Raw genomic sequence first — 20,931 nt, 5'->3', positions numbered from 1 at the left:
AGTTTTGGTTATTGCATGTAATACTCACATTTTGTCTAAGAAGATCCTTCATTGTACAAAAAATGTTATATTTGATATTCTTTATTTTAAACACATGTTAAATATATATCCTATATAGTAGTTTTTTTTTATTATATTCACATTATTATAGTCCGGAGGAAGCTTAAATATGCCAGGCTTGTTTTGAGTACCTAAGAGAAATATATCAAAATAACATGGACATCTTTCTTTTCACTTATCATTTTTTGTCTCTTTTACACTAAGAATATACCTAGATAGCACAATGTCCAAAATCGAGACACAAAAGTCTTTAAGACATTTTAAAGATGTCTTAAAGACGTCTTATGTTCTGATTTTGGATATTGTACTATCTGAGTGGTAACATGGAACATATATTAGGAAAATAAAAATATTTCAAGTAAATAATTATGGAATTAGTTTTTTTACATTAAAATATGAAGCAAATTCCATACAAATGCTCCATACAATATTCCTTACATTTCCAAAAGTCGCCAAAGATAGGTCTAACATTCTACCAGCGCTAATCTTTATGGGATGGCTTGACATAGCGATTACTAATATTAAACTGCGAATTGATTTCACTGGCAGTTGATACCAGTCAATCGTAAAACAAATCGATCCGATTTGGCTGCTCTAAAATATATTATACTCGCAATCATATATTTAATAAATTTTATAATCTATTTTTTTCTTACTATAGCTTATAATTGTAATAATAATTGTTGCTGTATGTAGTTGTAATTGTGAAAATTGAAATTTAATATCACAAATCTAGTCAGACAAACATACCTTTTCCATGAGTAGCTCACCGATATAGCATAATATGTACATATTGAAGCAAAATGAAATAAACAGCAAAAAGTAAGTGGTCAGTCCGACTGCGTCGCTATCTTGCCAATCCTATCATATTATAAACATTAAGCAAAATTTTTGTGCAAATCATATTTATATGTGATTCTTAAAATTTCGAGTTCTTTAAATTGTCATTATTATTAATTAGAACTGCAGAGAATTTTCCTTACAAATTAATAATATATATTTGCGCACCACTATACAGAAGTATTCGGGCAAGCACATTGTAAATACAGAACTGATAAATTCCAATAAACATACTTCTTGTAAGATTTCATCCACAAGAGCTGCGAATCTAGAAAAAGAATCATAATTATTTACGATACATGTGTTAGCTTTTACAGATCATTGTATTTGCATCAATGCAGTAAGTTGAGGCGGCAACGATTTAATTAGGAGATATTATTTATTGAAAAAAGTTTTGTATAAATATATTAAATTTTATTGTTCTACAATAATTAGAGTTTAAAAGGTAATGATAAAAGAGTTGATTAAGAAAAATTATAAATTTTCTTTCATTTATATGAAAATATTTCGTTATATGGCAGTTATATATATATATATATATATATATGTTGATAGGGTATGTTGCGCATAGTCTGACATATGCAACTGTACTATCTAACGAAACGCATTAGAGTTTCCTCGGGGAGACACCTGTTGCATTCACTCAATGCTTATATACATTTCTTCTCTAACTCAACAGGTGATAACAGTTACATATATATAGGTGATAAAGGTTATATACAAGCAAGGAAAATTACACAACCGCGCCAAGTTGTGTTGGAGTTGAAAATATTTAATATATAAACCATGTAAAGATATTTCGTCATTAATTTTAATTCATATATCAAATTGCCAAACACACTCTGTTCTAATGGCAATTTTTAATTATTTGATGTGCATAAATTAACGTCAGACCCGATAAACACGTCTCACTTAGATTTTAATTTATATCATAAACCAACTGGCGGCGATGCGTTACCTCAATACACGAACGTGACTCTTCACGATGGCTGCAATTCTTTTATTAACGTCCGTTATTTGCCCGTAATTTTTGCCGTGCGGAAGATCCTCCAGTTTAGACGCGATCACGCCGATCTGACCACAGGCATGAGCGGCGAATATCGCCGCCAGGCCGCACGAACCGGCTGTGATCGTGTACATGGTGTATCCGCACATGCAGTGAGCCAGATACACAATTTCGTAGAGCGGACTCACCTGGGTCTGAATAAACTGGCTGTAAGTGGGATACACCAGAGGTCTGATCGTTTGGTTGGCGATTTTGTGCACGGTGCAAAACGGCAGGACCAAGTGATAAATGAAGCCGGCGGTGTACATGGAAGATGCGCTGATTATGGAAAGTTTGCGACCGGCGCTGGCGTACTTCAACATCAGTTCGCGCTCGGGCTTGAACTTCACCTGTCACAGTATTGCCAGTAATCCTATCTATATGAAGGAATGAGCGGCAGTAACTGTTACTTATTATGTCACGAGATTAATGACGTTACTTCGGAGCGAATTCGCGACAAGTTTGCTTTGGTGCATCTGAGATAAATACCGGAAATATATACGAGCATTTTAAACCTATAAATTTAAGACTAGAAGATGATAAATTTGATTGAAGCAAAAACTAGCGGTTCAGACAAGGGTTGTATAGTTTTAATTATCAACAAAACTTGAAACTACAATTGACACGAACTAACATTGAAACATTCCAATATAAGGCTGATAATACGATATTTGTAAAACGGTTAAATAAATACAGAAATCATGCGGTGAAATTAGAATTGTATAAAATAAACTGACGATTACGAAGAGAGAGGAATTATCGCCCCAATGAAAAGAAAACCGAATCACTTAAGAATCACCTGGAAATTGCCTCACATGCCGCGCACTGTTTCGCAATCGAAAAACACTCCTCAGAACCTCGCGAAGACAGAACATCGTCCTATCGGTTTCGTAACTTTTATTTTACGCATGGGTAACACCAACCTGCCACCAATCGTCTTTTATATGTTCGATACACTCTCGTATCTTTGGACGACGTATCACGAGAACGAAGAACTTCATCATAGCGGTGCTGCAGAAGCCCAAGAGTCCGGAGAGCTTGAGCCTTATGTTGAGGTCCTTCTGGTCGTAAATGATATGCAGGGCGCAGGGCAGTATCGCGAAGCTTAATACAAAATTGCAAATGAGTACAGTGAGTTTGGAAATATGTTGCCCAATGCCACGGAACGCGACCGGCCAGATGCCTATTGAACCGAGAATCCAGTTGCTGGGTGTAAAGATGTACCGTACATCTCGCTGGTAACTCGCGTTCAATGATATCGCTTGTCCATCGGGTGAGATCTCCATGTTCGCGATGAGAGGTTCCGCTGAAGACTGCACGACGCGGAGACGTGGCATTGATTACAAGGTTGCCGGACATGCGCTGACGTTGCAGCCATCCCTTCGCCTGACGGACAGATTGACAGATCAGGTGGATACTATTACCGGGAAGTAGCTGTGTAAGGCGTACCTTATATCCTGGCGGCTCTAGATTAAGGAAGCATTGTCGTCCTTCCATGTAAACTGAGATATGTTCAAACAATTCCAAATGGAGATGGATTTGAGAAGTGAAGCATGTTAAAACAAAATTAATGAATTTAAGAAATGCAAGTTAACGTAATGTTTTTCAAAGTGTAATTTTGGAAATATTTGAAGAATCTATTTATGGCTTAATGTCTCCAGTATTAATAAATGCCAAGATGAAATCATTTGTGTAAAATGTGTAAACAATGGAATATTTCTTTGTTAATTTTACTAATGCATGTACACATAGATGGTTTGTCGACAGTGGGGAAAATCAGGAGAGAATAAATGGATTTAGACAACATTTATTTTTCAAGTTCGGGATAATATTACAATTCGTATGACGGCTTTCTACATTAAGCAGGTGAGAAGTAACCATTAAAAAATATAAAACAATTCTTCAGTGTGTCTACAATAGTATTTCAATTATATTTATATTAGTAAAGTTCGCAGGAAGCTCAAATACGCTAAAGAAGTTTTCATCACCTAAAATGAACATGCAAAAATACACTTTAATTGCTTTCAGAATAAAATCTATTACTCTATCATTATAAGATAAAAAGTCCATAATAAAAGTAATATCATTATCGATATATACGATGCACGTTTCAATGCAAAATAGGATTATAAAAAAACACTATCTCACATTTCCAAAAGTTGTCAAAGATAGATCCACCATTCTACAAGCAGTGATTTTTATGGGGTGGTCGGACATGGCGATAATTAGTATAAGATCGCGAGCTGATCGTGGCGGCAGCTGGTACCAATTGATCAAACAACACATTATTCCAATTTGGCCGCTCTGTAATATTAATCGTGCCTAATTACTCAACAAATGTTCAACAAAATACACTGTCCATTACATGTAAAAATATACCTTTTCCACGAGAAGTTCGCCGATGTAGCATAATATGAATACGTTAAAGACGAATGAGATGAGCAACATAAAATATATTAGCAGACTAAGCCTATCATTTGCTTGCCAATCCTGACATGATATAAAAACGACTATATTTTATAAAATTTCGACTTTCCACAAATTAAATGTTTTTAGAAATTATTAGCGCACCAGTATGCAGTAATACTCGAGTAAGCAAATTGTGCACATGGAACTACTAAATTCAACCAAACAAACTTCTTGTAGAACTTCTTCCACGATTGCTGCAAATCTAAAATAAGTTATTCTAGTTTGAACGGTGAATTCAGAATAAACTGCGTCAAATATTGTTATTATATAGCATATAGTGCACGATTTACTATTAGTCAGATCACGATCAAATCACGGTCAGATAACGGACAGATAATGGTTTCAAATATTGTTTCTAATAGATCAATGCTTTTCCGAGTCCTTTTTCGAGCATTCATATGTTCGTCTCGGACAAGTCAAGCAACGGTCATAATAAAATGCGCTTTATTGTTTAAATATAAATAGTCACTTAAACTGGTATAAGCGGCCATTTAAATATTGCACAATATTACCTCATTATTTGAATGTGGCTGTTCACGATAGCGGTGATGCGTTGCTGAACGTTCGGAACTTGCTCAAAGCTTTTACCGTCCAAAAGATCTTCCAGTCGAGACAAAACCATTTGAATCTGGCCACAGGCGTGAGTAGCAAATATCGCTGCCAATCCACACGTTCCGGCTGTGATAGTGTACATAGTATATCCGCACATACATTGGGCCACATATACTAATTCATATGTTGGGCTTATCTGGCTCTGTCTAAATTCGCTGTAAACGGGGTACACAAGCGGCCTGATGGTTTCATTACCGAGTTTGTGCTCGGTGCAAAATGGCAAGATGAAGTGATAAATGACGCCGGGGGAATACATGGCAGTAGCGCAGATTAAAGATAGATTACGTCCGGTGCCGGCATATTTCAGCATGCGTTCGCGGTCGGACTGGAACTTCACCTGTCACAGTATTTCCAGTAATGCTATCTACATCGAGAAACAAACAACACTAACTGCTACTGATCATATATTATGCGATGGAGGAGGTAATTTAGAGACGGTTTTGCGAGATAAATATTAAAAAAATAATTATCAAAATTATACAATTAGCGCGGACTAACTTTGAAATTGATCCTGACATAAAGTTAATTACGAAAATATGAAATGTTTGAATCATTATGGGAATGATATAACGAAATTACAATTACATAAAACAGATTGACGTTTATAAGGGTACAGAAATTATTCCTCCAATGAATAGAAAATCGATCACATAAAAATCACTTTGAACGGCTCCACGTGTTTTCTTGCGACAGAAAGTAATGATACTCCTTAGCATTTTGTAAAGAGCATCCGTCTGTAGCTTTTGCAACTTTTATTTTACGCATAAATAACACCAACCTGCCACCAATCGTCTTTTATATGTTCGATACACTTTCGTATTTTTGGACGACGTATTACGAGAACGAAAAACTTTATCATCGCGGTACCGCAGAAGCTCAAGAATCCCGAGAGCTTGAGCCTTATGTTGAGGTCCTTCTGGTCACAAATAATATGTAGGGCGCAGGGCACTATCGTGAAGCTTAATACAAAATTACAGGTGAAGATAGAGATTTTAGAAATGTGTTGTCCGATGCCTCGGAATACGATCGGCCAGATACCAATCGAGCTGAGAATCCAGCTGCTGGGTGCAAAAATGTATCGCACATCTCGCTGGTAACTGTCGTTCAATGATATAGCTTGTCTATCGCGTAAGATCCCCATGTTCGCGATGAGAAGGTCCACTGAAGACTGCACGACGCGGAGACGCGGCATTGATTACAAGGTCGCCGGACATGCGCTGACGTTGCAGCCAACCCTTCGCCTGACGGACAGATTGACGGGTCAGGTGAATACTATTACCGGGAAGTAGTTGTGTAAAGTGTACTTTATATCCCGCTGGCTCTATATTACAGAAGCATTTCCGCTCTTCCTTGTGAACTGAGTCACGTTCAAGTAATTTCAAATAGAGATGAATTTGAGAAATGAGGTAGATCAAAATAAAGTTAATGACTTTGAGAAGTGAAAGTTAATGTAATGTTTTTCAAGGTAAAATTTTGGATAAATTTGTAGAAATTACTTGTTGCTTAGTGTTTTCAGTAGTAATTTATATCAAGATTAAATTATTTTTGTAAAACATGGAAACAATGGAACACTTCTTTGTGATAATTTTATTAATGCCTCTACGCATGGATGGTTCGTTAACAGTAAAGAAAATTAGAAGGAAAAAAATGATTATGTGGATATTATTTATTTTTCGATATCGAGATAATGTAATAATAATTTACATTATGGCTTTATATATTAACTTTCTATATAAACAGGTGAAAGGTAGCTACTATATAATACAAAACAATTCCTTAGTGTTTCAGCAATATTATTTCAATTATATTTACATTGCTAGTGTTCGCAGGAAGCTCAGATATGCCAAAGAAGTTTTAATCACCTAAAATAAATGTGCTAAAATAATAATTAATTTTTGTTGATGTTTATTTAATTTACTCTTTAATTTATACTTAAATTGTCTTTAGAATCTAGTATTTTGCTACATAATTATGGATTTATACGATGTACATTTGAATGAAAAATGAGATTATAAAAGCAGTATCTTACATTTCCGAAAGTTGTTAAAGATAGATCCACCATTCTACCAGCACTGATTTTTACGGGATGGCTGGACATGGCGATTATCAGTATAAGATCGCGAGCTGATCGCGGCGGAAGTTGATACCAATTGATCAAACAACACATTATTCCAATTTGGCTGCTCTGTAACATTAATCCCTACTGATCATTCAACAAACGTTCAACGAGTTAAACTGACCATTATATGTAAAAATATACCTTTTCCATGAGGAGCTCGCCGATGTAACATAATATGAATACATTAAAGACGAATGACACCAACAACATAAAATACGTTAGTAGACCAACCCTATCATTTGCTTGCCAGTCCTGATATGATATAAAAATACGACTATTTTAAAAAAATTTTAACTTTCCAAAGATTTAATTTTTCTAGAAATTATTAGCGCACCAGTATGCAGTAATATTCGAGTAAACAAATTGTGCATAAAGAGCTAGTAAATTCAACCAAACAAATTTCTTGTAGAACTTCCTCCACAACTGCTGCAAATCTGAAATAAGTTATCCTACTTTGTGCAATAAATTCAGAATAAAATGTCTCATATATTGTTACTATATGGCCGTACAATGCGCAATTCACTATCGGTCAATTCACGATCAGGTTGCGGTCAGATAATGGCCCAATCAAATGTTGTTTCTATTACATTGAATGATTTTTCGAGTTTGCATTCATATATTGTTCTTCGTCATCCAAAATTAAAGCGCTTCAATAACTGAAATTATTGATAAGATTTTAAAATAATGTCTTGATATTAATGGTTATGCAAGACTGACCGCCGGAAGATCATCAGATAACAGAATAGCGAGAATGTCGGCAAAAATCCATAACCGTAAATTGACTGTGACTATGTTTCGACTACATAGTGGCAATCGGCCTTAATTGCTCATTCAGTGCTATAGGTAGAAATTCGCAACGTAAATTACAAGTCGGGTGAATAATGATTATCGTGCTGATATCAGCGCGTTGCATGACACGCAATGCCACGCTTATTATAGTAGGCTCTATAGCATAGAGTACTGGAGGTTCGTCGAGGACACCTGTTGTATTTTTGTTCTGTTTTGCATTAATTACAAAAGAAAACATTAATGATTAATCAAATTACATACTTGAAGTAGTGCAATTTGAAAACTTTCTCATATAAAAATCGACAATTAGCATTATTGAAAATTGCAATTAATAAAATTCTAGTATGTAACGAAAAAATACATTTAATAGATATTAAAATGCGCTTTATCATTTAAATATAAATAATCATTTAAATGGTAACAAATGATTTTATATTCTTTAAAATATTGGAAAAAATTACCTCATTACTTGAACGTGACTCTTCACGATGGCGGCTATACGTTGCTGGATGTTCGGAATTTGATCAAAGTTTTTACCGTCCAAGAGATCTTCAAGGCGAGATAAAACCATTTGAATCTGGCCACAGGCATGAGTAGCAAATATCGCTGCCAATCCGCACGTCCCAACTGTGACCGTGTATATAGTATATCCGCACATACAATGGGCCATATATACTATTTCGTATGTCGGACTTATATGGCTTTGACTAAATTCGCTGTAAGTGGGGTACACAAGCGGTCTGATGGTTTCATTACCGAGTTTGTGCTCGACGCAAAACGGCAGGATCAAATGATAAATGAAGCCGGCGGAATACATGGTAGTCGTACAGATTAAAGATAAATTACGACCGATGCCGGCGTACTTCAGCATGCGTTCGCGGTCGGACTTGAATTTCACCTGTCACAGTATTTCCAGTAATGCTATCTATATCGAGAAACAAACAGCACTAACTGCTATTGATCATATATTATGAAATGGATGGAAAAATTTAGAGACGATTTCGCGAGAGGTTTACTTTTTGTAACGTCAACTAATATTAAGCTATGTTATACAAATAATTCCAAGCACTGGATTAATATATCCAATGGAAACGGGAAACTCAGGTGCAAGAACTTTTTACTTGTTAATTTAAGATTATTAGAGGAGAAATTAATAAGAAGAAATTACCGGCCGATATATGAGTCGTAATTTTAAATATGAAAAACTAATTGTAAAAATTAAACAATTAGCGCAGATTAACACTAAAACATCCTGGCATAAAGTTGATTACGAAAATATGATATATTTGAATAAATATAGGAACAATATAGCAAAATTACAGTTGCATAAAACAGACTGACGTTTACAAGGGTAGAGAAATTAATCTTAAAATGAATGGAAAACCAATCACTAAAAAATCACTTTGGACGGCTCGACGTGCTCTTTGCGATGAAAAGCACTTTCACTTCTCAGCATCTTGTAAAGAACATCCGTCTGTAGGTTTTGCAACTTTTATTATACGCATGAATAACACCAACCTGCCACCAATCGTCCTCCACATACTCGATACACTTCCGTATTTTAGGACGACGTATCACGAGAACGAAGAACTTTAACATCGCGGTGCCGCAGAAGCCCAAGAGTCCGGAGAGCTTAAGTCTTATGTTGAGGTCCTTCTGGTCATAAATGATATGTAGAGCGCAGGGCACCATCGCGAAGCTTAATACGAAATTACAGGTGAAGATTGATATTTTAGAAATGTGATGTCTAATGCCTCGGAACGGGATCGGCCAGATGCCTATAGAACCGAGAATCCAGTTGCTGGGTGTAAAGATGTACTGTACATCTCGCTGGTAACTCGCGTTCAATGATGTCGCTTGTCTATCGGGTGAGATCTCCATGTTCGCGATGAGAGGTTCCGCTGAAGACTGTACGACGCGGAGACGCGGCATTGATTGCAAAGTCGCCGGACATGCGCTGACGTTGCAACGACATCTTTGTCTGACGGACAGATTGACAGATCATGTGGATAATATTACCGGGGAGTAGTGTAGAGCGTAATGTATATCCCGAAGGCTCTAAGTTAAAGAAGCATTACCGTTCTTCGTTGTGAATTGAGTCACATTACAACAATTCCTAATTGAGTTTAATTTGAGATGTGAGACTGATCAATATAATGTCAAAAAATTTAAGAAGTGATAGATAACGTAATGTTTTGAAAGTGAAATTTTGGAAACATTTGAAGATACTATTTGTTGCTTAGTGCCTGCGGTATTAACTAATGTCAAGATTAAATTATTATTGTAAAACGTGTAAACAATGAATCATTTCTTTATGAAAATTTTATTAATGTATATACGCATGGATGTTTCGTCGACAATGGAGGGAATTAGGAGAAGCGAAATGAATATCTGGACATCATTCATTTTTCGAGACTGAGGTATTATTACAATATTTTACATTATGTCTTTCTATAGTAAGCAGCTGAGAGGGTACCAATATAAAATACAAAATAATTGCTCAATGAATCAGCGATATTATTTGAATTATATTTACATTACTAATGTTCGCAAGAAGCTCAAATACGCCAAAGTAGTTTTAATCATCTAAAATAAAAATGCTAATTAATGCTTTACATTTTTTTGAGTTGCAATTTAGTTGCTTTCAGAATAAAATATATTGATACATTATCACACGCTAAAAAGCCCACTGTGAAAGTGATACTACAATTAACGATTTATACAATAATATTTGAGTGAAAAATAGGATTATAGAAAAAAACAATATCTCACATATCCAAAAGTTGACAGCGATATATCTACCATTTTACAAGCACTGATTTTTATGGGGTGGCTCGACATGGCGATAATTAGTATAAAATCGCGAGCTGACCGTGGCGGCAGTTGATACCAATTGATTAAACAACACATTATTCCAACTTGGCTGCTCTGTAACATTAATCGCGATTAAATACTCAACAAACGTTCAATAAGATACATTTTCCATCAGATATAAAAATATACCTTTTCAATGAGAAGCTCGCCGATGTAGCATAATATGAACGCGTTAAAGACGAATGAGACGAAAGACATAAAATACGTTAGTAGACCAAGCCTATCATTTGCTTGCCAATCCTGATATAAAATAAAAATTTAACTACTTTTTATAATATTACAAAAGACCAAATCTTTTTAGAAATTATAAGCGCACCAGTATGCAGTAATACTCGAGTAAACAAATTATGCATACAGAGCTAGTAAAGTCAACCAAACAAACTTCTTGTAGAATTTCGTCGACATTTGCTGCAAATCTGAAATAAGTTATCCTAGTTTTGTACGATAAATCTAGAATAAACTGTCTCAGATAGTTATAATATTTAATTTGCGATTTACTATCAATCGTATCACGATCAGATTACAAGTCATATAATATATATATATATATATATCAAAGATCCATGACGACAATTTGACTGTGATCTGTTCGTGTTTTGATTGCGTCAGTAGGGATCGGCTTCAACTGCACATACAGTGCTACACAATAGAAATATGCAACGTAAATTACGGGTCGGATATATAATGACTATCGTATATGATTGTAAGCGTGTTGCAAGACCCGCAATGTTACCGCGTACTATAGACCCTACAGTGTAGAGTACTGGAGGATCCTTGACATCACCTGTTGCGTTTTCGTTCATTGTTTTACATTCCTTATACACGCAAACATTAATAATCATGCAAATGAAATAACAGAAATAACTAAATTTAAAAACATTTGATAGCTATAATAGCCATTATTGAAAATTGCAATTGACAATATTCTAATACGTAACGAAAAAAAACATTTAGTAGACATTAAAATAGCATTAATGTTTAAGTATAAATAATTATTTAAATTGCTACGAATAATTTTATATCATTTAAATATTGTTAAATATTACCTCATTACTTGAACGTGACTCTTCACGATGGCGGCGATGCGTAGCTGGACGTTTGGAAATTGCTCAAAGTTTTTACCGTTTAAGAGATCTTCCAGACGAGATAAAACCACTTGAATCTGGCCACAGGCGTGCATAGCAAATATTGCTGCCAACCCACAGGTTCCGATTGTGATTGTGTCTATAGTATATCCGCATATACAGTGGGCCACATATATTATTTCGTATGTTGGACTTATATGGCTTTGTCTAAATTTGCTGTAAGTGGGGTACACGAGCGGTCTGATGGTTTCATTACCGAGTTTGTGCTCGGTGCAAAACGGCAGAATTAAATGATAAATAAAGCCGGCGGAATACATGGTAGTCGTGCAGGTTAAAGATAGATTACGACCGATGCTGGCGTACTTCAGCATGAGTTCGCGGTCAGACTTGAACTTCACCTGTCACAGTATATATACCAGTAATGCTATCCATATTGAGACCGCATACCATATGAGACGCATTGTTACATATTATAAAAATTATTTATCAAAATTATATATGCAAATAGCGCGGATTAACATTAAAACATTCTAGCATAAAGTTGATTACGAAAATATGAAATGTTTGAGTAACTAAAGAGATAATAAAGCAAAATTATAATTCCATAAAACTGACTGTCGTTTACAAATGTATAGAAATAATTCATAGGATGGATGAAAAATTGATCACTTAAAATCAGTTTGACGGCTCCATACGCCACCCGATTTTTTGCGATGGACACCACTGTCACTTCTCAGCATCTTATAAAGATTATCCGCCTGTAGATTTCGGAATTTTTATTTTACGCTTAATTAACACTAACCTGCCACCAATCGTCCTTCACATACTCGATACACTTCCGTATTTTTGGACGACGTATCACAAGAACGAAGAACTTTATCATAGCAGTGCTGCAGAAGCCCAAGAGTCCGGTGAGCTTGAGCCTTATATTGATGTCCTTCTGGTCGTAAATCATATGTAGGGCGCAGGGCACTATAGCGAAGCTTAGTACAAAATTACAGGTGAAGATTAATATTTTAGAAATGTGTTGTCCAATGCCCCGAAACGTGATCGGCCAGATGCCGATGGAGCCGAGAATCCATTTGCTGGGCGTAAATATGTATCTTATATCACGCTGGTAACTCGCGTTCAACGATGTTGCTTGTCCATCGTGTGAGATCTTCATGTTCGCGATAAGAGGTTCCGCTAAAGACTGCACGACGCGGAGACGCGGCATTGATTACAAGGCTGCCGGACATGCGCTTACGTTGCAACGACCTTATCGTCTGACGGACAGATTGACAGATCATGTGGATACTATTACCGGGGAGTAGTGTAGAGCGAAACGTATATTCCGAAGTCTCTAAGTTAAAGAAACATAACTGTTCTTCGTTGTGAATTGTGTCACGTTCCAAAAATACCAAATTGAATTTAATTTGAGAAGTGAGATTAATAAAAATAAAGTCAAAGAATTTAAGAAGTGAAAGATAACGTAATGTTTTGAAAGTGAAATTTTGGAAACATTTGAAGATACTAATTGTTGCTTAGTGCCTGCGGTATTAACTAATGTCAAGATTAAATTATTTTTGTAAAACGTGTAAACATTGGATCATTTCTTTATGACAATTATATTAATACATATACGCATTGATGTTTCGGCGACAATGAAGAGAATTAGGAGAAGCGAAATGAATATCTGGACCTCATTCATTTTTCGAAACTGAGGTAATATTATAATGTTTGGCATTATGTCTTTCTATAGTAAGCAGGTAAGAAGGTATCAATATAGAATACAAAATAATTCCTCAATGAATCAGCGATATAATTGGAATTATATTTACATTTACATTACTAATGTTCGCAAGAAGCTCAAATACGCCAAAGTAGTTTTAATCATCTAAAATAAAAATGCAAATTAATGCTTGACATTTTTTTGAGCCACAATTTAGTTGCTTTCAGAATAAAATATATTTTCTATATTATTACACGTTAAAAAGTCCACTGTGAAAGTGATACTATAATTATCGACTTATACAATAATATTTGAGTGAAAAATAGGATTATAGAAAAAAACACTATCTCACAATTCCAAAAGTTGTCAAAGATAGATCCAGCATTCCACAAGCACTGATTTTTATGGGGTGGCTAGACATGGCGATTATTAATATAAGATCGCGAGCCGATTGTGGCGGCAGTTCATACCAATTCATTAAACAACACATTATTCCAACTTGGCTGCTCTGTAACATTAACCGCGATTGATTACTCAACAAACGTTTAATAAGATACATTTACGTCAGATATAAAAATATACCTTTTCCATCAGTAGCTCGCCAATGTAGCACAATATAAACGTGTTAAAGATGAATGAGACCAACAACATAAAATACGTTAATAGACCAATCCTATCATTTGTTTGCCAATCCTGACATAATATAAAAATTTAACTATTTTTTATAATATTTCAAAAAACTAAATCGTTTTAGAAATTATTAGCGCACCAGTATGCAATAATATTCGAGTAAACAGATTATGCATACAGAGCTAGTAAAGTCAACCAAACAAACTTCTTGTAGAATTTCCTCCACAATTGCCGCAAATCTGAAATAAGTTATCCTAATTTTTACGATAAATTTAGAATGAACTGACTCATATAGTTATAATATTTAATGCGAGATTTACAATCAGTCAAATCACGATCAGATTACAAGTCAGATAAAATATATATATATAAAAGGTCCATGACGAGAATTTGACTGTGATTTGTTCGTGTTTAATTGCGTCAGTAGGAATCGGCCTTAACCGCACATTCAGTGCTACACAGTAGAAATATGCAATGTAAATTACAGGTCGGATATGTAATGACTATCATACTGCATGTAAGCGCGTTGCATGACACGCAATGCCACCGCTTACTATAGACTCTACAGTGTAGAGTACTGCAGGTTCCTTGACATCACCTGTTGCGTTTTCGTTCTTTGTTTTACATTCCTTATACATGCAAACATTAAGAATCATGCAAATTAAGTGACAGAAATAACGCAGCTTAAAAACTTTTTATAACTATAATAGCCATTATTGAAAATTTCAATTAACAAAATTCTAATACGTAACGAAGAAATACATATACCAGACTTTAAAATGGCATTATTGTTTAAATATAAAACGTATTATTTAAATTTCTATGTATGATTTTATACCATTTAAATATTGGAAAATATTACCTCATTACTTGAATGTGACTCTTCACGATGGCGGCGATGCGTTGTTGGACGTTTGGAATTCGCTCAAAGTTTTTACCGTTTAAGAGATCTTCCAGGCGAGATAAAACCACCTGAATCTGGCCACAGGCGTGCATAGCAAATATTGCTGCCAATCCACATGTTCCGATTGTGACCGTGTATATAGTATATCCGCACATACAATGGGCCACATATACTATTTCGTATATCGGGCTTATCTGGCTTTGTCTAAATCCGCTGTAAGTGGGGTACACGAGCGGTCTGATGGTTTCATTACCGATTTTGTGCTCGGTGCAAAACGGCAGAATTAAATGATAAATAAAGCCGGCGGAATACATGGCAGTCGTGCAGGTTAAAGATAGGTTACGACCGATGCTGGCGTACTTCAGCATGCGTTCGCGGTCAGACTTGAACTTCACCTGTCACAGTATATGTACTAGTAATGCTATTCATATTGAGACCGCGTACCATATGAGTGATAATGTTACATATTATAAAAATAATTTATCAAATTAAATGTACAATAATTGCGGATTAACATTAAAGCATTCTAGCATAAAATTGTTTACAAAAATATGAAATCTTTGACTAACTAAAGGGATAATAACGCGAATTGCATAAAACTGATTGTCGTTTACAAGAGCATAGAAATTATTCTTAGAATTAATGAAAAATTGATCACTTAAAATTCACTATAAACAGCTCCAACGACACGATTTCTTGCGATGGAAAGCACTGTCACTGTTCAGCAATTTATAAAGATTATCTGTCTGTAGCTCTCGGAATTTTTATTTTAGGCTTAAATTACACCAACCTGCCACCAATCGTCTTTCACATGCTCGATACACTTTTGTATTTTTGGACGACGTATTACAAGAACGAAGAACTTTATCATTGCGGTGCTGCAGAAGCCCAAAAGTCCGGTAAGCTTGAGCCTTATATTGATGTCCTTTTGGTCGTAAATCATATGTAGGGCGCAGGGCACTATAGCGAAGCTTAGTACAAAATTGCAGGTGAAGATTGATATTTTAGAAATGTGTTGTCCGATGCCTCGGAATGCGATCGGCCAGATGCCGATCGAACCGAGAGTCCAGTTGCTGGGCGTAAAGATGAATCGTATATCACGCTGGTAACTCGCGTTCAACGATGTTGTTCGTCCATCGTGTGAGATCTCCATGTTCGCTTTGAGAGGTTCCGCTGAAGACTGCACGACGCGGAGACGCGGCATTGATTACAAGGTTGCCGGACATGCGCTAACGTTGCAACGACCTTTTCGTCTAACGGACAGATTGACAGATCATGTGGATATTATTACCGGGAAGTAGTGTGTAGCGTACCTTGTATGCAGTTGGTTTCAGATTAAAAAAGCAACGCAGCTCTTTGTCGTGAATTTAGTCACGTTCGAACAGTTCCAAATAGAGATGGATTTAAGTGAAAATTTACGTAATTTTTTTAAAGTGTAATTTGGAAATAGTTGTAAAAATTAATTGTCGTTTAATGTCTGCAGCATGAATTGATCAATATTAAGTTCTTTATGCAAAACATAGAAACAATAAAATATTTCTTTGTCCATTTTACTAATCCATATACGCATGAATGGTTTGTCGACAATGGAGAAAACAAAGAGAAAATAAATAAATATCTGGACACTGTTTATTTTCCGAGATCATGATAATATTATAATAATTTGCATGATGGCTTTCTATAATAAGCAGGTGAGAAGGGAGTAATATAAAATATAAAACAATTCTTTAGAATATCTGTAATATTATTTCAATTATATTTACATTACTAATGTTCGCAAAAAGCTCAAATACGCCAAAGTAGTTTTAATCACCTAAAATCAACGTGCAAAAATAATATTTGACATTTTTGTCAGTTACAATTTAATTTCTTTCAGAATAAAATCTATTGGTCTATTATTAAAAGATAAAATGTTCACTGTGAAAGTAATGCTATAATTATCGATTTATATGATGTACATTTTAATAAAAAATAGGATTGATGAAAAAAACACTATCTCACATTTGCAAATGTTGCCAACGATAGATCCATCATTCTACAAGCACTTATTTTTATGGGATGGCTAGACATTGCAATTATCAGTATAAGATCGCGAGTTGATCGTGGTGGCAGTTGATACCAATTGATCAAACAACACACTATTCCAACTTGGCTGCTCTGTAACATTAACCGCGACTGATTACTCAACAAACGGTCAATATGATACACTATGCATCAGATGTAAAAATACCTTTTCCATGAGGAGCTCGCCGATGTAACATAATATGAACACGTTAAAGACGAATGAGACGAACAACATAAAATACGTTATTAGACCGATCCTATCATTTTCTTGCCAATCCTAACATAATATAAAAATATGACTATTTTTTATAAAATTTCGACTTTCTAAAAATTAAATCTTTCTAGAAATGATTAGCGCACCAGTATGCAGTAATATTCGAGTAAACAAATTATGCATATAGAGCTGGTGAAGTCAACCAAACAAACTTCTTGCAGAATTTCCTCCACAACTGTTGTAAATCTGGAATATGTTATCTTAATTTGTACGATAAATTTAGTATAAACTGTCTCATACAGTGTTATAGCATATAATATGTGATTGACTATCGGTCAAGTCATGATCAAATCATGGTCAGATAATGATTCGGTTAAATATTGTTTCTATTAAGTTCAATGCTTTTTCGACTTGGCATTCACACTGTTGGTCACGGTCAAGTAAAGCAACTGTCATAGGACCGCAACGATTTTTTTGAAAAAATTTATGCGACAATCCGTAATTTTCAAGGGAAAATAAAAAGCGGTCAAAGTAATATAAATATATAAATAATAATTGGTAATTAGCGCTATTGAAAATTGCATTTGACAAAATTCTAACACGTAACAACGAAATACATTTAGTAAATCTTAAGATGAGCTTTATTGTTAAAATATAAACGATCGTTTAAACTGATATAAACGATAATTTAAATATTGCAAAATATTACCTCATTATTTGAACGTGGCTCTTCACGATGGCGGCGATGCGTTGCTGGACGTTTGGAATTCGCTCAAAGTTTTTACCGTCCAAAAGATCTTCCAGACGAGATAAAACCACTTGAATCTGGCCACAGGCGTGAGTAGCAAATATCGCTGCCAATAAACATGTCCCGACTGTGACCGTGTGTATAGTATATCCGCACATACAATGGAACATATATACTATTTCGTATGTCGGGCTTATCTGGCTTTGACTAAATTCGCTGTAAGTGGGGTACACAAGCGGTCTGATGGTTTCGTTGCCGAATTTGTGCTCGGTGCAAAACGGCAGGATCAAATGATAAATGAAGCCGGCGGAATACATGGTAGTCGTGCAGATTAAAGATAGATTACGACTGATGCCGGCGTACTTCAGCATGCGTTCGCGGTCGGACTTGAACTTCACCTGTCACAATATATGTTCCAATAATGTTATCTATATAGAGAAAGAAACAGCACTAACTGCTACTGATCATATATTATGAGATGGATGAAATTTTGTAATAATTTTATCAGAAGTTTGTTAAATTGCATATTTGTATAAACGAGGCGATTTTCGAGGTATGACTACTTTGTTCTCATTGCAGCTCCAGTTTGCGGGTCGACTGTCAGTTGCATGGTCCATCAGGCGCATTGGATCGATAAGGGAAGAAACATGTGTGGATCTTGCAAATTGCCTCGTTTATACAAATAATTCCAAACACTGGTCTAATATATCCAATAGAAGCGGAAACTTAGGTACGAGAAGAACTTTTCACCTCTGAATTTGAGACTGATAAAGGAAAAATTAATAAAAAAAAAATTATCGGTCCACGTATGAGTCGTAATTTTAAATAAAAAACAATAATTGTCGAAATCATGTAAAATTAGATCGGATTAACACTGAAAGATTGTGGCATAAATGTGATTACGGAAATATGAAATGTTTGAATAACTATAATTTGAATAAGATAGCGAAATTACATTTGCATGAAACAGACTGACGTTTACAAAGATAAAGAAATTATTCCTCTAATGAATAGAAAACCGATCACTTACAAATCACATAGAACGGCTTCAAACACCGCGCGCTTTTTTACGATGGAAAGCACCGTCACACTTCAGCATCTTGTAAAGAGCATCCGTCTGCAGCTTTCGGAACTTTTATTTTATGCATAAATAACACCAACCTGCCACCAATCGTCCTTCACATATTCGATACACTTTCGTATTTTTGGACGATGTATCACGAGAACGAAGAACTTTATCATCGCAGTGCTGCAGAAGCCCAAGAGTCCGGAGAGTTTGAGCCTTATGTTGAGGTCCTTCTGGTCGTAAATTATATGTAAGGCGCAGGGCACCATCGCGAAACTTAGTACAAAATTACAGGTGAAAATAGAGATTTTAGAAATGTGTCGTCCAATGCCTCGGAACGCGATCGGCCAGATACCGATCGAACCGAGAATCCAACTGCTGGGTGTAAAAATGTATCGCACATCTCTCTGGTAACTCGCGTTCAACGATGTCGTTTGTCCATTGCTCGAGATCTCCATGTTCGCGATAAAAGGTTTAGTTGAAGACTGTACGACGCGGAGAGGCGGCATTGATTACAAGGTCGTCGGACATGCGCAATGATGCAACCATACCTTCGCCTGACGGATAGATTAACAGATCATGTGAATACTATTATCGAGAAGTAGTTGTGTAAAGAGTACCTTACGTCCCGGTGGCTCTAGATTAACGAAGCATTGCCGTTCTTCGTTGTTAATTGCGTAACGTTCGAACAATTGCAAATGGAGATGGATTTGAGAAGTGGGGCAGGTTAAAATAAAGTTAATGAATTTGAGAAATGAAAGTTAACGTAATGTTTTTCAATGTGTAATTTTGGAGATAATTGAAGTGTCTACTCGTTGTTTAATGTCTTCAATAATAATTAACGTCAAGATGAAATTATTTGAGTAAAATGTGGTAACAATGGAATATTTCTTAAGTAATTTTACTAATGCATATACGCATGGATGGTTTGTCAACAGTGGAGAAAATCAGGAGAAAATAAATAGATATCTGGATAACATTCATTTTTTGAGATCGAGGTAATATTATAATAATAACTATGATGGTTTTCTATATTAAGCAGGTGAGAGGGAGTCATTATAAAATACAAATCATTTCCTTAGTATATCAGCAATATTATTTCAATTATATTTACATTACTAATGTTCGCAAGAAGCTCAAATACGCCAAAGAAGTTTTAATCACCTAAAAGCAACATGCAAAAATAATACTTGACTTTTTTTGAGTTACAATTTAGTTGCATTCCGAATAAAATCTATTACTTTATTATTATTATAAGATAAAAAGTCCTCTGTGAAAGTAATGCCATAATTATCGATCTATACGATATACATTTGAATAAAAAATATGATTATATCAAAAAAACAGTATCTCACATTTCCGAAAGTTGTCAAAGATAGATCCACCATTTTACAAGCACTGATTTTTATTGGATGGCTGGACATGANTGATCGTGGTGGCAGTTGGTACCAATTGATCAAACAACACATAATTCCAATTTCGCTGCTCTGTAATATTAGTCGCGACTACTTACTCAACAAACCGTTCAACAGAGTTCAACTGCTAATTAGATATAAAAATATACCTTTTCCGTGAGGAGCTCGCCGATGTAGCATAATATGAATACGTTAAAGACGAATGAAGCGAACAACATAAAATACGTTAGCACACCAATCCTATCATCTGCTTGCCAATCCTGACATAAATATGCGACTATTTTTA

General features: G+C 35.3%; 4 protein-coding genes across 8 annotated transcripts; all 4 read right to left on the bottom strand.

Annotated features, from left to right (window-relative positions):
• Positions 1–137: 137 nt before the first annotated feature.
• LOC106745619 (odorant receptor 4-like) lies at positions 138–3,327 on the bottom strand. The gene is made up of 6 exons (XM_014621390.1): positions 2,869–3,327; positions 1,859–2,295; positions 1,069–1,168; positions 811–921; positions 499–654; positions 138–191 (listed from the first exon to the last, which is right to left on the bottom strand). Exons 1-6 carry the CDS (start codon positions 3,280–3,282, stop codon positions 138–140), a joined length of 1,272 nt encoding a protein of 423 aa, XP_014476876.1. The 5' UTR covers positions 3,283–3,327.
• A 2,794-nt stretch (positions 3,328–6,121) lies between these two features.
• LOC106745632 (odorant receptor 4-like) lies at positions 6,122–9,830 on the bottom strand. Of its 4 annotated transcripts, XM_014621418.1 has the most exons (7): positions 9,453–9,830; positions 8,691–8,832; positions 8,396–8,561; positions 7,480–7,579; positions 7,287–7,397; positions 7,056–7,226; positions 6,122–6,267 (listed from the first exon to the last, which is right to left on the bottom strand). In XM_014621418.1, exons 1-7 carry the CDS (start codon positions 9,813–9,815, stop codon positions 6,148–6,150), a joined length of 1,173 nt encoding a protein of 390 aa, XP_014476904.1. In that variant the 5' UTR covers positions 9,816–9,830; the 3' UTR covers positions 6,122–6,147. The 4 variants fall into 4 exon arrangements, with proteins under 4 accessions (XP_014476904.1, XP_014476903.1, XP_014476906.1 ...); XM_014621417.1 differs by having other exon boundaries at positions 7,056–7,211; positions 8,396–8,832; XM_014621420.1 differs by having other exon boundaries at positions 6,182–6,267; positions 7,056–7,206; positions 8,396–8,832.
• A 558-nt stretch (positions 9,831–10,388) lies between these two features.
• LOC106745563 lies at positions 10,389–16,291 on the bottom strand. The gene is made up of 8 exons (XM_014621264.1): positions 15,929–16,291; positions 15,097–15,533; positions 12,696–12,865; positions 11,855–12,032; positions 11,125–11,224; positions 10,938–11,048; positions 10,707–10,862; positions 10,389–10,520 (listed from the first exon to the last, which is right to left on the bottom strand). Exons 1-8 carry the CDS (start codon positions 16,289–16,291, stop codon positions 10,467–10,469), a joined length of 1,569 nt encoding a protein of 522 aa, XP_014476750.1. The 3' UTR covers positions 10,389–10,466.
• Positions 16,292–16,345: 54 nt separating this feature from the next.
• On the bottom strand, positions 16,346–20,062 carry LOC106745633. Of its 2 annotated transcripts, none has more exons than XM_014621422.1 (3): positions 19,326–20,062; positions 18,126–18,562; positions 16,346–16,391 (listed from the first exon to the last, which is right to left on the bottom strand). In XM_014621422.1, the coding sequence occupies exons 1-3, from the start codon at positions 19,737–19,739 to the stop codon at positions 16,346–16,348; spliced, it is 897 nt and encodes a 298-aa protein (XP_014476908.1). In that variant the 5' UTR covers positions 19,740–20,062. The 2 variants fall into 2 exon arrangements, with proteins under 2 accessions (XP_014476908.1, XP_014476907.1); XM_014621421.1 differs by lacking the exon at positions 16,346–16,391 and adding an exon at positions 17,309–17,662.
• Positions 20,063–20,931: the final 869 nt, after the last annotated feature.

This window comes from Dinoponera quadriceps, unplaced genomic scaffold (assembly GCF_001313825.1).
Source record: "Dinoponera quadriceps isolate SergipeBrazil2010 unplaced genomic scaffold, ASM131382v1 scaffold1476, whole genome shotgun sequence".
NCBI lineage: Eukaryota > Metazoa > Arthropoda > Insecta > Hymenoptera > Formicidae > Dinoponera > Dinoponera quadriceps.
Note: the sequence above shows the minus strand (reverse complement) of the source record. Positions and strands in the feature narration are given on the sequence as shown.

Bases quoted from the DNA above. Each gene is read 5' to 3' on its own strand.
- LOC106745563 (XM_014621264.1), bottom strand. From the start codon at position 16,291: ATGGAGATCTCACACGATGGACGAACAACATCGTTGAACGCGAGTTAC. The intron at 12,866-15,096 runs GTAATATTTTCC...GCTTCGCTATAG, and splicing joins AGTCACATTCAAGTAATGAG to TGCCCTGCGCCCTACATATG. The intron at 11,225-11,854 runs GTAATATTTAAC...AACTTATTTCAG, and splicing joins AGTCACGTTCAAGTAATGAG to ATTTGCAGCAAATGTCGACG.
- LOC106745632 (XM_014621417.1), bottom strand. From the start codon at position 9,815: ATGGAGATCTCACCCGATAGACAAGCGACATCATTGAACGCGAGTTAC. The intron at 7,580-8,395 runs GTAATTTTTTCC...AACTTATTTCAG, and splicing joins AGTCACGTTCAAGTAATGAG to ATTTGCAGCAGTTGTGGAGG. The intron at 6,268-7,055 runs GTAAGATACTGC...TCTGTCCGTCAG, and splicing joins CTTTAACAACTTTCGGAAAT to GCGAAGGGTTGGCTGCAACG.
- LOC106745619 (XM_014621390.1), bottom strand. From the start codon at position 3,282: ATGCCACGTCTCCGCGTCGTGCAGTCTTCAGCGGAACCTCTCATCGCG. The intron at 922-1,068 runs GTGCGCAAATAT...ATAATATGATAG, and splicing joins CCGAATACTTCTGTATAGTG to GATTGGCAAGATAGCGACGC. The intron at 655-810 runs GTATGTTTGTCT...AATATATTTTAG, and splicing joins GTGAGCTACTCATGGAAAAG to AGCAGCCAAATCGGATCGAT.
- LOC106745633 (XM_014621421.1), bottom strand. From the start codon at position 19,739: ATGCCGCCTCTCCGCGTCGTACAGTCTTCAACTAAACCTTTTATCGCG. The intron at 18,563-19,325 runs GTTGGTGTTATT...ATATTGTGACAG, and splicing joins TGAAGGACGATTGGTGGCAG to GTGAAGTTCAAGTCCGACCG. The intron at 17,663-18,125 runs GTAATATTTTGC...AACATATTCCAG, and splicing joins AGCCACGTTCAAATAATGAG to ATTTACAACAGTTGTGGAGG.